Raw genomic sequence first — 14,565 nt, 5'->3', positions numbered from 1 at the left:
CGCTAAAAGGCAGGTGGTGATATACTGGGGCAGAGGCAGGGTGCCTTCGGTAAAGGGTTGGCTGGCGGATGTAGCTTATGGTCACTCACAACTGAACACGTTTTGGGAGTTGATGCCACCGACCTCCCGTCCTCGTGACATTTGGGAACCGTTTATGCAGTGGGCTCAGGCACGGCAGGGGGAGGCTGAAGTTGGTGATGCCTTAGGTATGTAAATCCTGGGATACAAGGAGTTGATGTATAGCGGTAACCTGGGAGGTAGGCTACTATTGCAATACCCTGGTGTAGAGGACAGAGGTATATATAGGTACGTTTAGGACCGTAGTACTCTGAGGCAACTAAATGAGAATCTTATGCTTTAACATATATGTGCCAAGTATTGCAGTTGGAGGAACCCCGAACCCAAACAGCTGTTTAAATGTGTGTATATTTCATGGTAGAACTGACATGTCCAAATGTTAACTGTGTGTGCGAATACATGGCATCTGAAGCACCACAAATATTGATAAGATGTGACAATCACTGGCTTGTTTTGTTGGTTGTAATGTTATGTAAGTATTTGAAAATGCTAATAAATACAATAAAAAAAAAATTACAAAAACTCTGAATTGGACAATACCATACAAATTGCAATACCACCCACGTAATCTACATGATTACTTGCCCTTGCGACTTGATGTACATCAGAATGACAAGTCGTAAGATCAAAAAGCGGATCTACAAAACACAGAAGCAATGTAAAGTGCAAAAAGCTATGACTAAAATGAGCACCCATTTCATTGATTTGAATCACACCATCGACAAGCTCAGATGGGTAATCCTTGAAACATTGATGAGTAAGAATCACAATGCAGAACAGGTCCTGTACGAGAAAGAACAATGGTGGGTGTACCACCTTAAGACGCATATAACAGGACTTGGCATACACTCTAACAGTAATACAAGTGGGCCATTAGAATAAGATACATTCCAATGAATCAACTCACGGTAAGGTAATCAGTAAACAGGAGAGTCTCTTGGATGTTGAAAGTGCCCCATTTTTAATACAGAACATGGAGTCTGCGTGAGGCACTTTAACTCGCCTTTTCCTAGGATGCCGATCCCCAAACGGTCGCCGTGTACCCACACAAGGAATATACCTCACTCTGTGGATATCCAGCCTTAAAACCAATCTGCTAACACCCCTGAGGTCGGGTAGATAAAGCAGCCTAACATGGACAAATGTGACTGTGATTTGGCCTAGTACGCATACATTGACACATATCACCTAATTCCAGATTTTCTATATTGTTATAGCCCCGCAAATTTGAGGCTTAACTGACATGTCTCTTTTTTTTTTTCCAGTATATGAAGAATGGTCCTTCCAGGGAACATGACCTAGTCTGTTGTCTCTTTTTTCGTATTTGGGTGATTTTTAACAACATCACCATCCTGATTCCCCCACTGGTTCCAGAATTGACTTTTTGTAATTATCCATAAACATTGTAGTTAAACAGCTAATATATTATTTTTTAACTTTATGTGCCCACAAGACGAGGAGCTACTGGTTACCTGATTTGTTGTGCGGTGTTTGAGTCCCGCTCTAATTCAGTACGGGAATTGTCGAGGATGATTTAATCGTTCCCTTGATCCCTTAAAATTGTCACTAATTTTACTGGCTTATCAAGCTGCTGGTGTTGAAGTGACCTTTGGAAAGCGCCATTTTAATTGGCCTTTGAAGTTGTTGTTGCTGAATTGAATTCCAAACGATATCTAATTTGATATAAACTGCCCATTTGGGATGCTCAGTATATTTTATGTCCTGAAGATGACCATGGATTAACACCACAGGTCGAAACGCCGTCGACGCTATTGTGGATGCAACTATTGGAGGACACATTTTCTGTCTATTGGAGTTTTATGTAAATTGTGTAAACTCCTTTTGTTATGTAACCATCTCCTTGTCTGCCACTTGTCTGGTTATGTATATGTTTTTATGTTATATGTACCAGCTTACAACACTGAGCTGTTTTATTGAATACATTTTGTATGTTTTTCTATTAGGGTCCTTTTTCTTCTCTTTTTTTCTCCCCCTTTTTTCCCCTTTCCCTTTTCTTTTTTGTTTACATAAATTTATGGTTTCATTGCTTTTTGATAAGTGTTTTTGAATTATTCACTTTGAACCTTTTGTTTGGAATAATTTTTTCACAAGACGAGGAGATACACAGTCTCTCTACTATGCTCATCATCGCTTTTGAAAAGCAGCTCGCTACAGGCCCGCGTCACCGGGGCACCGTAATTGGAGCGAGCACAAGCTGGATAACCTGCAACTTCAGGTAACCGCTCTTCCCTGAGAGCGACATTCATATCGTGGTAGTTGGCGCTCGTGTCGCATTTTTACATAACCCTTTGTTTCCCTCGGCAAGCAGGTTACAGAGCCCACCGGTCCCTCCGAGGAAGCCCACATCGGGAATGAAAAGGTACACGAGCGCATAACACTCATAGGCGTCTTGCTTTACCCTAACACCACCAGCTGGCTACTGCTTTTTACAAATATGTGCTCAACACCATTGTGCCTCTTTCAAACTTTCAGTATGAATAGTGCCTATATTTAATTGAGACACAGACAGACGTGCTCACACTTTGAAATAAGTCCTTCACCACCACGTTAATAACACATTTGTGGTGCAAATTAGGAACGCACATCCGCCTTCAATAGCATTCATGACAGAGCGTGCTAAGCCACTAAATTCTAACAGCGCTCTCATAAGCATACGGGGATTGAGCGAGGCACATAATACCACGTTAATAACACATTTGTGATGCGAATTAGGAATGAGCATCCGCCTTCCTTAACATTCATGACAGAGCGCGATAAGCCACGTAGTTCTAACGGCGCTCTCATAGGCATACGGGGATTGAGCGAGGCACATCCTACTCCTTGCTTCTAAACCTTATGCAAACCTCTCCGCTCGCAGCTAGGATAAAGAGGTCACAACGCACATACAAATCTTTATTTACAGATAGACACATAGCTATCCATGAGAATTTCAGGAGATACTTTATCAACAGTATAAATGGAAGAATATACATTACTGCCATTCTTCTGCTTTTTCTGCCATTGTATAACCATATTTTCATCACTGCAATTTATGATGATATTTATGTTTCACCTGGAGTCACACAAATATATACTCCACCAACTGCACATTTAACATATGTAATTGAAATTATTATAATCTTTTTCTTATCCCAGTTATAGGTACAATTGACCTGTTACAAAGAAGAAGGGTGAGTTATTTACCTACCCTAACACGGTGCTTACAATTAGCATCTTGACACTCTATATAGGTCCTGAAGAAAGCTCCCCGACCCCTCTGGGCGAGAAAAGGGCTGAAACATGTCGACCTTTCACATGGACAACAAGGTGCTGTAGAACAGTAACATTTCTATAAGTGCACCGCCGTATCTTTTTTAACCTTGCCGCCTCTCCTACCGAATAAAGTCTGTTGGGGAAGGAGCGGGTAGGAATTTGAACTCACTTCACTCTAGTTCACACCATCACTGATCACTATTGCTACTACCAGTTGGTCTACCTCCAGGTGGAGGAAAGCATATAGTCAAAAAAGACCCAATGATGGTGCTTTCAGGTTCTAAGAGAAGCGGAGAATCAAGCTATACCGCTCTACCACTCCTGTACGTGAATTAGGGTTTTTTAATTGGTTATTACACCCGACCCTGTATTACAGGTACAAGTGATCCAATCTCCCTTTGATTATCTACCTTTGACAGGAAGCAGAATGGATCTCTGCTTCTTCCTCCATCCTATGACTATAACAGTAGTTCTTATCCAGAAAATCGTGCTAACAGTTACTAGCCTAATGAAAACATGTTCCGAACCACTCAGACACGGCTGCAGTTTTTTGTGACACTGATTATTTTCCAAGTTTTCATACAGAATCAAGTATGCAGTATGACTATCTAAAGTCTTTAGCCAGTGAAAAATAATGCTCAAGTAATTGTGGGGTTATTTATTTTGTCTTTGAATACAATTAGTTTTTCAGAGATCAGTTAGGTGGTAGATAGAGGCGATAACGGCACCAAAAGTTCAGTTTCTATGACACATTGAATTGTGTTAGGGGTGGATGAAGGTTGCACATGCTGCTATTTTGTGAATGACGGCAGCGACCCTTCCCCCTATACTTGCTGGCCAATCTTTTCAGGGGGTTGCCATAATAACTTGCAAACCCATAATGAGTTTTGAAGAATCACTAAAGCATTCAAGTTATGAAATGAAGCTGGGTCGACGGGGCTGACTGGGAGTAGATTATCAAATGCTGGAGTATCTGTTTGGTCTAGGTGGGGCAGACCTCTATTTCTATCAACAACGTGAATGAGGACTCATGACAACCACTTTGCTCATATGATAATTTAATTGTACAACAAGAAAACTTAAAGCCTTCTATCACAATCTTGAATCCGATACTATAATGGTTTGTTGTTTCTGTGTACAATTAGAACATTTCATAAAAGAAGAGTTATAAACTGAAGCCAGAAATCACAGCTCGGTATTAGGTAGCGCCTTTAAAAAACATGAGAGCAGTCAAGTATCTATTTTTTCTTAGTTTTCAACCAAAAAGGGGGTGGGGGGGGGTTCATATATTTTTGATTGTTATGCAGCTTTGAAAATTTTGAAGTTTTTGTAGTTGAGATTACAGCCAGGAAAGATGGTTTTAAACTGGTGTGGGACTAGTTTGCAAGTACTTATTAACAAAGACTGAGACAGGCAGAGAGGGGTGCACTACTTACTGTGTTTCTTGTCCTTACATCGTTCAGCCCAACATTAATAGATCCGGTCTTTATTTTACTGCACCTAATAGTATAAGCCCATAATTAAAACACATTTTGACATTTACGAGAGGAGAGTCTTCAATACTCTAACTCTGCCATGCACCTGTGAAGACTCTTTCCTTAACTGCTGAGAATTCGTGGAGGCCTTACATGTCCATGCAATCACCTGCACTGAGCCTCTGCTGAGCTGCCTTCTGGGATCTTGCAGGTGGATGAGGGTGGGGGTGGGAATTACATTTTTCCTATATGAATGAACAAGAAATAGCTAGAAACTCACTGCAGTCTTTCTACCAGTGCATACCAATCTTGTATGGCTAAGTGACAGGATAAGCTCAAACCATACAAAATGCTTTAAGAACCCTAAGCTCAGCTGAAAACCTGGCACTGACAACCCACACATGAATTTGCATGCTCCATTATAACTGTCATGCAAGAGTTGCACGTGCCACAAAAAAGGACAAAACAGGAAAGCATCCTACCCCTTCTTCACACACTGTAAGATAAGAAAAGCTGCAATTGATAAATTCGTTTTGCGCCATCTCCTCCTGCAGCTCAATAGACTATCTGCAACAGATGGCAGGGTGCCAAATAGAAGAGTTTGCAGAAGAGGGCTATGAAGTTAAAAACACTGGGTTACAGGGCTGTGACAAAATAAAGATTCCCCAACTTTAGACTGCACTGCCTCCTAATCACAAACTGGAACCGTGCCAAGAGTGCCCAGTTACATAAACAAGGCGTCTGGTGTAATCCGGCACTAGAGAGCTCGGGGCAGTTGGATCAAAGCCCAAAACGGGCCAACCAGGCCTGGAGTTTTCTCAGCCTTTTTTAAATTAGTCGACAATGGAGATTTCAGAACAGGCTTTGTGACCTTTCCTACAATTCCAGAACAAGCAAACCTCCGTGTGAAAAAGTGCTCGCTTAACAATGCTGTCTCTATTGTGATTTCTCCGGCTCCGGTATTCCATATTAGGGGATTTTTAAGGAAACCGTTACATGCACTGCACTGACAACCCAACGAGTGTGCATTATTTAATGTAATATACAGCACAGGGCAAGGGGGGAGGAGGTATGCTATTTGTATATTAGAGTGTTTTCATTATTTACCTGCTTGACGTGCTGTACCAAAGATGACTACCAGGAGGAGCCCTTTACCCAGTAAATGGTGTTCCTTTAAAATGCTCAAAGCATCAAAGAATCTGTCGTTAATGATTCGCTTTTTTATAACAAGCATTTACAATGCAATAGGTCTCGCAGTTACGCGAGTTTGAGCTATTGGCACTGTAAATGGCTATGCCTTTTATTTTGGTTTTAAAAATATAAAAAGGCATAGCCATTTACAATACCAATAGCTTAAACTTGCGTAGCTGCGAGACAATAGCAAACGTATGCGCACACACAAATAAAGCAGACAACGCACATGAATAGAAGCTCACGTCTAGTGAATACGCACACAACATGCATACCGTGCAGACATACGCTAAAAACACACACATATTCAAATTATACAAGCACACAGCCCACCCACAAAACATATATATAGCACGCACACACTAAAGCTATATAAAACTTTACTACATACATATTAACTCTTACGTTTAGGCACGAGTGCACACGTACTACCACTTTAAAAGTAAAAAAATTAACAGTAAGAGATGTTCACAAATTCTGCTTGTAACCCACGGTGTGGATTACAGGCCGACAACTTGTAAAGGAACGCGCCAAAATCCCCATAGCGGAGAATAAAACGGAAAATCATATTTACAGATGAGACGGGGTCGGGGGGGGGGGGTATTGGTATAACATTAGTTAAATGATATTTATAATAAAAAAATAGCATTTCCTAAGAACTGGAGGCGTGTTTCCCGTCGCAGGTCCTGTACAAAAAAAAATTTCACTGTCGGGCGCGCATGTCTGGATAAGGTGAGGCAACACATGCACGCCCGCTTTAAGCATCTGTATAGCGCTGAGCTTACAACCCCCTACATCGGTGTAAGAAGTGTTGAGCAGAGATCTGCATAACACAGTGAACCCACCCACGCGCCCCAGTAACCACATCACCTGCAATCAGCAGTGAAAAGTCACCATCTGCCTGTGCCCCCTAGAGCCCAGGCCAGTCGTGCCTGCTGCAGCTCCAAGGCGCAGAGAGGGTACCGGAGGCACGGGCAGTTCGGGGCACTAAAGGCGCACGAGGCACAAGTAGAGCAAGTGCTAGTGTATGGGGGAGGGCAGCAAGTGGGGCGCATAGAGCAGCGCACAGAGCAGGCAGAAATGGGGCACAGAGCAGGCACAGTGCATTGCACGGGGATGACGCAGGGCACACAGCGTAACGGGCCGCATGTAATTATTGTGTGGGAGCCCATGCACCAGGGCACAGTGGTAGAGATGGCACAGGCGCCGAATAGACAAAACGCAGGGCATGAAGCAGTGCACGACGGTATAGGTAACGACCCGCATTGCGCAGGGTTTTTTGATAGAGGGCATTTGTGCAAGTTGGAAAGGAGAGAAATCTGCTCCCGGAGTCCATCACTGCGCCTGTAGCTTGCTTACAAAGGAGCGTGCTTAGCCGAGTCCGCCACTTCAAGGGAGCTGAAATCATATTCTGCCCAATTTGAGAAAAGCGCACTGAGAGGTTCAGGGTGAACTACCTTAACGTGCCCGAGGTGACCCCCGGCTCCCCCAGCAAAGTCAGAGGACAGATCCAGGTACTGGGAGAGCCAGAGCTGGCATACGTCCCAAAAAAGGGATGAGTTCACACGAGGGAAGGGCTCTGATAAGACAACCGCTTTATATTTTTCATAAAGCCTACCCTCATTATGCCCGGAGTGAAGGTATCACCGCCGCCGGCCCAATTCGGTGCGAAAACCGGAAGTCAGGCAGCGTCATGCCTATCGTGGGGCAGGATTTCCGCCTTCCACGGGAAGCCCGAGCCCACGGAGTGGCTGGCCGAGAGGAGAAGTGGTGACGTGGGGCTCCCATGCCTGAGGGAGAGCCCCGCGGTGGCGGCAGAAGTAAGGAGAAGCCCTGGGTCAGAAGTGGTGGCTGAGGCCGCCAATGCAAGTGCGGGGCTCCCATGAGTGAGGGAAGCCCCGCGTGTGCCAGGTCATGCGAGGCGGGCGAGATGAGACCAGGGGAGTCCTGAGACCGAGCCTGTAGCAGCCACAAAAGAGCCCGGTGAGTGGGGCTCAGTTGTACCGTGAGGGCTGGTGCGTGTGTTTGTTGTTGAGTGATCGAGTACGCATGCACTGGCTGGGGGCGGCTGGTGCGTGTGTGTTTGTTGGCGCAGTTACTGCATGCAGCTGGCTTGCGTGGACGGAAGGGGGACAGGAGATGTGTACACCGCGTGGCTGTACGTGCGCGTTCACAGGCTCCAATTGCCTTTCGCCCTGCGCATGTCCATCTCCTGTCCCACTTCCGAGGCAAGTCAGCAACAATAGATCTCGCTGGCAACAGCGCTTTTGCGCTGCGTTCGCCAGGCAAGACCTAATAAATGTGAGCCCTGGAGGTGTCTTGCGGTGCCATAAGACAACATCTTCTGTGGTTCGGCAGACAGATGAAAAACGCAACGTGGTTCTCTTGCTCAGAACTGCGAAAGAAGTGAATCCTTCTGAACAGCAGGCGCAGGGTGACAGAGCAGGATTTACTTAAAACAACTTTGATTAAAGGACGATCTTGCACCGAGCGGCCTGCGGTGATAATGAGTTAACTATAGCGAGTAAAGAAAGCTCGAAGACGAATGAAACACTGCAGAGGTGAACAGTGCAAACGTTATTTCTTTAGGGGTTTATAAAAAAAGAGCTAAATTGCCAACACCACACTGACATGGAGAACATGCCAGACTGAAATCTGATCACGTGACTACTAGTCACGAGGATTTGTCTGGCTGAAGCAATCAGCCAGAACGTGGCCTAGTTGATAGGATTTGGGATAAAAACAATGGTCAGTCTACTAACTTCAAGGAAGTGCAGAACTACAGCAAAGACCTTCATTTCGCACCTCCAACCTAAAGGCTGGCACAGGGGGGTGTACACCACCACATTCACCACTTTACTACCACATTTTAATTTGATTTGAATACTCTAATGGACCAACGTACTGAACTCGAAAGCACCCCGAAAAGAGATACGATACCTTATCCCTGACTTAGGTTCTTTTAGCCTTTCTGCAAATAACCAAACAACAAGAAAGACAGCACTACCATGATGGGCAAGGTCATAACACCCACAGGAGTGTGCAGCCTGCAACATGCATGGGTATTCCCATGTATACATCCCTGCACCACCCCACTCCACCCTCACCCCTGACAGACTTCACATGCATGGGCAGTCCCATGTACACATCCCTGCACCACCCCACCCCACCCTCACCCCTGACAGACTTCACATGCATGGGTAGTCCCGTGAACACATCCCTGCACCACCCCACTCCACCCTCACCCCTGACAGACTTCACATGTATGGGTAGTCCCATGTACACATCCCTGCACCACCACACTCCACCCTCACCCCTGACAGACTTCACATGCATGGGTAGTCCCATGTATACATCCCTGCACCACCCCACCCCACCCTCACCCCTTGACAGACTTCTCATCCATGGCAGAACCCTTCACGAGCGAATCAGCTGGGCCAACCAGGCTGATGATGGGAGTGTATGGTAGGCGTTGATAATAGGCAATGACCTCTGGCAACCAGGACCAAATCATAATGTACGTACTTTAATCGGGCTGAGTCCTAGATCACTCTCTTTCCAATTGCCAAATTAAGAGAATGCAAAGTAAGGAGAATGAAGGGGAGAAGATTACAGCCGGCTGTCTCATTTCAAGCAAATCTTTTACTGAAAACCTTTCTACCAAATTACACATTTCTTGATAGAGAGCCCAAGCAAATGCCTGCCGAGTAGAGTGCATTGTAGCCACACCCACCTGGAGGTATACAAGACCAGTGGGCAGCCTCCATCATGTGACTCCCTAGGGTACATTAACTCTACCACAACCCCACAGCAAGACAAAAAACAGAAAAGGCTGTGCAGAGGGGGAAGGGGGTTATTTTTTATTTTCCCCGTTCATTGAACGTAGCACTCTGGAGACAGAATTCAGTATTTAAAAGTGTTAACTTCCCCAGTCATAAACGTATATTACACAGAAATTTGGTTCTTGGTAATATGAATTGAAAGCAGTGATGAAATAAAATGTTTTAATTGTTTTTGGGTGAATATAGTCTCGTTTTTTAATTGTCTTTCCTTCCCTCCCATCTCTGTTCTTCTGAATGGGTGGAGACCCTTGTGTTCACCTTCTCTCCCCACCTCCTTTTTAGTTCATTATACAGTTAAAAAAGCGATTTAGTGCCCCCTTTTTCACACGTATTTGACCATTTACACAACTCCTCCCCCATCCCCGTCTCCTAACAAAGAGTATTGATGTTTTTTTCCTTCAAAACTATCCGTTTTTAAACTTCCATCAATATCTGAAAAACGTGTAATTATTTTTGGGTTTCTATGTTGCTGGTTTTGATAGTATACAAATAATTAAATGATATGTGGGAAAAGGAAAAGATTGCAACTCAGAAGGTGGATTTTACCACACACACAGACCTCTGCTGAGCCAACTAGACAAATGAGATACTCCATAATCAACCCAAGCTAGCGAGAGAAAAAGCAATTTGAATTAAAGCTTCCTTCGCTAGAATGAAGCTCTTCCATGGAGCTGTAAAAATTGTTCAAAGACATTAAAAATAACAGTGACTAAATGAATAAGGGAAAATATATATTGAGCTAAGTGAGACAGATTGTGATCCCAAATGGACTTCTGGGCACCCATGCAACTTAAAGATCAATTTCCAATAGTAGCAATTTGACAACTATTAATTTGTTTGGTGTTGGGATGGCTAACCAACTTTGTAATATTGACTGCACACCAGGCTACATTTGGTGATAAAAGAAAGCATTAATAAATAGTTTGCTTGGAGAGATTCTTACCTTCTTTGCTGACCAAATAGGCGTTCCACCTCTTCCCTTCCAGGGCTGCGTGCTCGGGTCTTCTGCTCCAGACGTTTCCTTTCCACCTGGAAGGCTTCGCGATGACTGATCCTTCTTGCTCTGGGGATGTCAGCCAGCGTGGCATATTGCCTGCCGGCTCTGAAAGAAACGGAGCGTCCGGGTCTCTCGGCCTCTCTCCCATCACCGCTGGTCTGTGTTGTGCTGCTGAGCTCTGAGTCCAGCGAGCTCAGGGAAGAGCTGATAGTCGGTCGTCTGTAGAATTGAGTACCTGGGGGAGGAAACGGGTCGCTGTATTCCGGGGACAGAGGTTCAGGGTAACTGTACCTGTTGCCTGGTCCGCTGGGGCTGGAAGGGGATGCGGAGGTCGGAGACGGCGGATCTTCTGACTTTCCCTCTGGCTTTGTCTTCTCAAGTGAAAAATACCCACTCTCAACTCGAGTTTTTCGACCACAGTCAGGTCTGTCATCATTCATTGCGCTCTCTTCTAAGAGACAGACAGAGAAAGAAAAAAATAATTCACAAATTACTTCACATTTGTCCCTGACACTTGGGAGGGACTTTAATGAGAGGTGTCATTTAAAAAAAAACCTTGGCACAGGCTGTATCACCATTCCATATTGTTAATTTTGAAAATGTAGTTTGGTAGGCCTTTTCTTAACCCCATGAAGAGCAACTGGTGTACTAATTTAAAGAGACAAGCCAGATGGACTCACTGAGCAAACTTGACCGAAGATGAGTGTTGGTGAGAATCAACGAGAGACACCTTTATTCGGAATACACACCCATAATATCTGCCACTTCCTTCTTTCCCTCCACACACTCCCTACCCACATCCCCCTCCCTCCCGGACACTCCACCACCCCTAAACATCCGTCCCCTCCCCCTCCCTCCCAATCTCCTCTTGCCTGGTCAATCTTCTCTCTATCCTTTCCTCTCCTTCCCATCACAGAGCATATGATCAGCAGGGGTAACCTACTTCTGACGGCCACCTAACAGTTAGTTCCTTGTAATCCTCCATACAAACATCACTAAAAATCCACATCTTGACAACATACTGTCTACACAACCTATCTACAGTACACACATTTGTTCCTACCGAAAACTATAGTATTGATTTGAACTGCCTTTTATGATACCCCCACGGGAACTTGTTTTTCTTTCCTCTTTATATCTTTACTGTACCTGTACTTTACTCATAAAACCCTAATAAAATGTATCTTGAAATAAATAAATAAAAATAAAAAATAAAAAATATATATATATCTCTTTTCCATAGAAAGTAATTACTCTCCTACACGAGTTGCTAGGGGCATTGCTTTCTCTCCCTGCCAAAATCGAATATACTGCTACACTCTTGTGGCCGTTTTTGAGAATCAAATCCAGTGTTCTTTCTTTGATTTGATTTTTCTCCGTTTCCAAAGCAGACTTTCTCCACTGAGCGTTACAATACGTTATTGCTACAATGTTTGATATCTACATCAGATTTTCCCTTCATGGAATTTTGCTCATCTAAGTTTTGTCTTCATAGCAAACCTGTTTTGAACCCCTTAGGTTTATTATCTCCTTAACTGTATTGCTGCCTTTGTCATTTGTCACATCTGTATCATAAGCACTTCTTTGTGAAATGCTGAGCACCGTAATCCATTTTACAATGTTGAGGAAGGTATTCATCACAAAAACCAGTTTACCAGCACCCTTTCTTTCCTCACCACCAGCAGTGTCTAATGAATAAAGAACCATCATAAGACCGCTGGCAGTTAGGAAAGTCGTTATATGCTTGGCGGGCCTGTGGCGGTCCCGCCAAGCATATTGCGCCCTCAAGACCGCCACACCACCGACAGGGAGCTCTGATCCCTGGTGTTTGCAGCGGTGCAATGGCAGTCCGACCGCCTAACTTATAATGGGGCAGTCTGACAATCGGTGCGGCGACCAGACTCATAATCAGGCACTGAGACCTTTGCCACAGGAAACCAGCTTAACAACGGTTTCCTAAAGAGGACAATCAAATAAAAGAGTGTGCTTGAAAAAGTAAAATAACTATGCAAAAACTGCTATACAATGGCCATAGTACCTTAAGCTGCAGGCAAGATGTTTCTCTCTGCTTATTTGCCAGGGACTCTATCACCGCCTGAGGGGTAGTCTTGGGTCTCCTGGGACAGGCACAAGTTCACCTGCCTGAAAAATGTAATGTGGGATGAAGCACCAGGTCAGAAAGATGGGAAGAAAATGCAGACCTGCCACAACGTCAGAGAGGCCAGGTTGGCAGTTTGTGCTGCTCAACAGCTCAAGGGGGAGAGTTTCAACAACTGTGAAAGATTGTTGGCGCATGACACAGAGCAGAGTGACAGGACTAATACTCCATGACTTTTGTACCCCAGTTGGCAACTGTGAAGCTCATGCTCTGTTGTACCACTTTGATGATCAAGGAAGTCCGTGCACGGGGCTGACTGTATCTGTCATTCTCTTCCATTTTAAGTGGAGAGCCGCTCATTTAATTTGCTCACACTGGTGCAACACTGTAGAGCCGTAGGAGCAAGGTGTTGATGTGCATTTTTTAGGAGCAAGAGATTAACAGATCTGAATGTGTTATGGGGAAGTAATAGAAGAAATACCTACTGCAGAAGGAGTCTACACCAGTTAGGAGGCTGGTATTTCAGCCCCAATAGAGGGCAATTTTCATTCCAAATATTAGGAAAGTAAGCCAGCCACATGTGGTGGGGAAGACACAGCAGCAATCTCTCTGGTCACCAAGAGGTGAGCTGTCTCAGATGGCATCATTTGGAACCTTCCACATGAAAGCGAATGGCACTGAGGCTGCAATGACTGAAGTTGAATGCTGGTCAGAAGACACATCATCTATGGTTGCAGGTGCTAAAGCAGCTAGCAAGGTCCTGGACACAACGGCCTGGACAATGGAATTTTTAAACTATATGTTTACATTGAATTTATCTTTGTTAAACTATAAACCCACTTGTATATCGGGCCATTTAATAGACGCCATCTTTTACCTCCCCGGTTGTATCCTGCTCCACTAGGGAACATAAAGATTATCTTAATCAGAAATCTGGCAGTCCCTTTTACCTTTAAAATAAATAGATAATGCATGCCTAAATACAGCAAAACGTTGATAATTTTTAGAAATTGGAATGGTTTACCTTTAGATGACATTTCATCAATGTAATCATCCTCTGCCCCTTTGGAGTAGTATTTCAACACTACTAGGGATTAGGGACATAAAACGATCTCTTCAAGTGAAACTATGGGAAAAATTGCCAGACAATTTTAATCTTTTATTGAATCAAATACTCTGCTATACTAATTTCAAACCGGTATCAGATTGGGCCAGAGTACACTCAATCAGGTTTGTGCCTTGATCTTACTAGATCTATCCTGAGCATTTGATACCATTACTCAATCCCTTATTCTTTGGAGAGACTGTACTTTGGGCCTGAATTATAATGCGATTAACCATACAGATACATTTTTGTCAGATCACTATCAAACAACTTTATTTCTCTTTATCAGTCATCACCAAACGAAACACTGGAATCTTTATTGAAGTCATAAACACTTGAATATTTATCCCGGAACGAAAAATATATATATATATATCTCCTACTGGCGGTCGCCAGTAGGTAGTTATAGTTAGGACCACGTTTCCATAGGAAAACCTCAACATTCTATTTTGAATAACTTTGGCGCCGGTCGACGAATCCTCGCGAATTTCTCAAAATAGGTGGGG

General features: G+C 44.0%; 1 protein-coding gene across 4 annotated transcripts in view; it reads right to left on the bottom strand.

Annotated features, from left to right (window-relative positions):
- Positions 1-14,565, bottom strand: part of MPRIP (myosin phosphatase Rho interacting protein) — a 753,461-nt gene that overhangs the window by 385,267 nt on the left and 353,629 nt on the right. For 3 of the 4 annotated variants that reach the window (XM_085628921.1, XM_085628923.1, XM_085628922.1), the window contains exon 7: positions 10,803-11,307. In XM_085628921.1, coding sequence (XP_085485047.1) covers positions 10,803-11,307 — 505 coding nt within the window. The remainder of the gene's footprint in view (positions 1-10,802; positions 11,308-14,565) is intronic. The other variant, XM_085628924.1, reaches the window with a different exon arrangement.

Source organism: Triturus cristatus, chromosome 10, assembly GCF_964204655.1.
Source record: "Triturus cristatus chromosome 10, aTriCri1.1, whole genome shotgun sequence".
Lineage (NCBI taxonomy): Eukaryota > Metazoa > Chordata > Amphibia > Caudata > Salamandridae > Triturus > Triturus cristatus.
The sequence above is the reverse complement of the archived record's forward strand: the minus strand, read 5'-3'. Positions and strand labels throughout refer to the sequence as shown.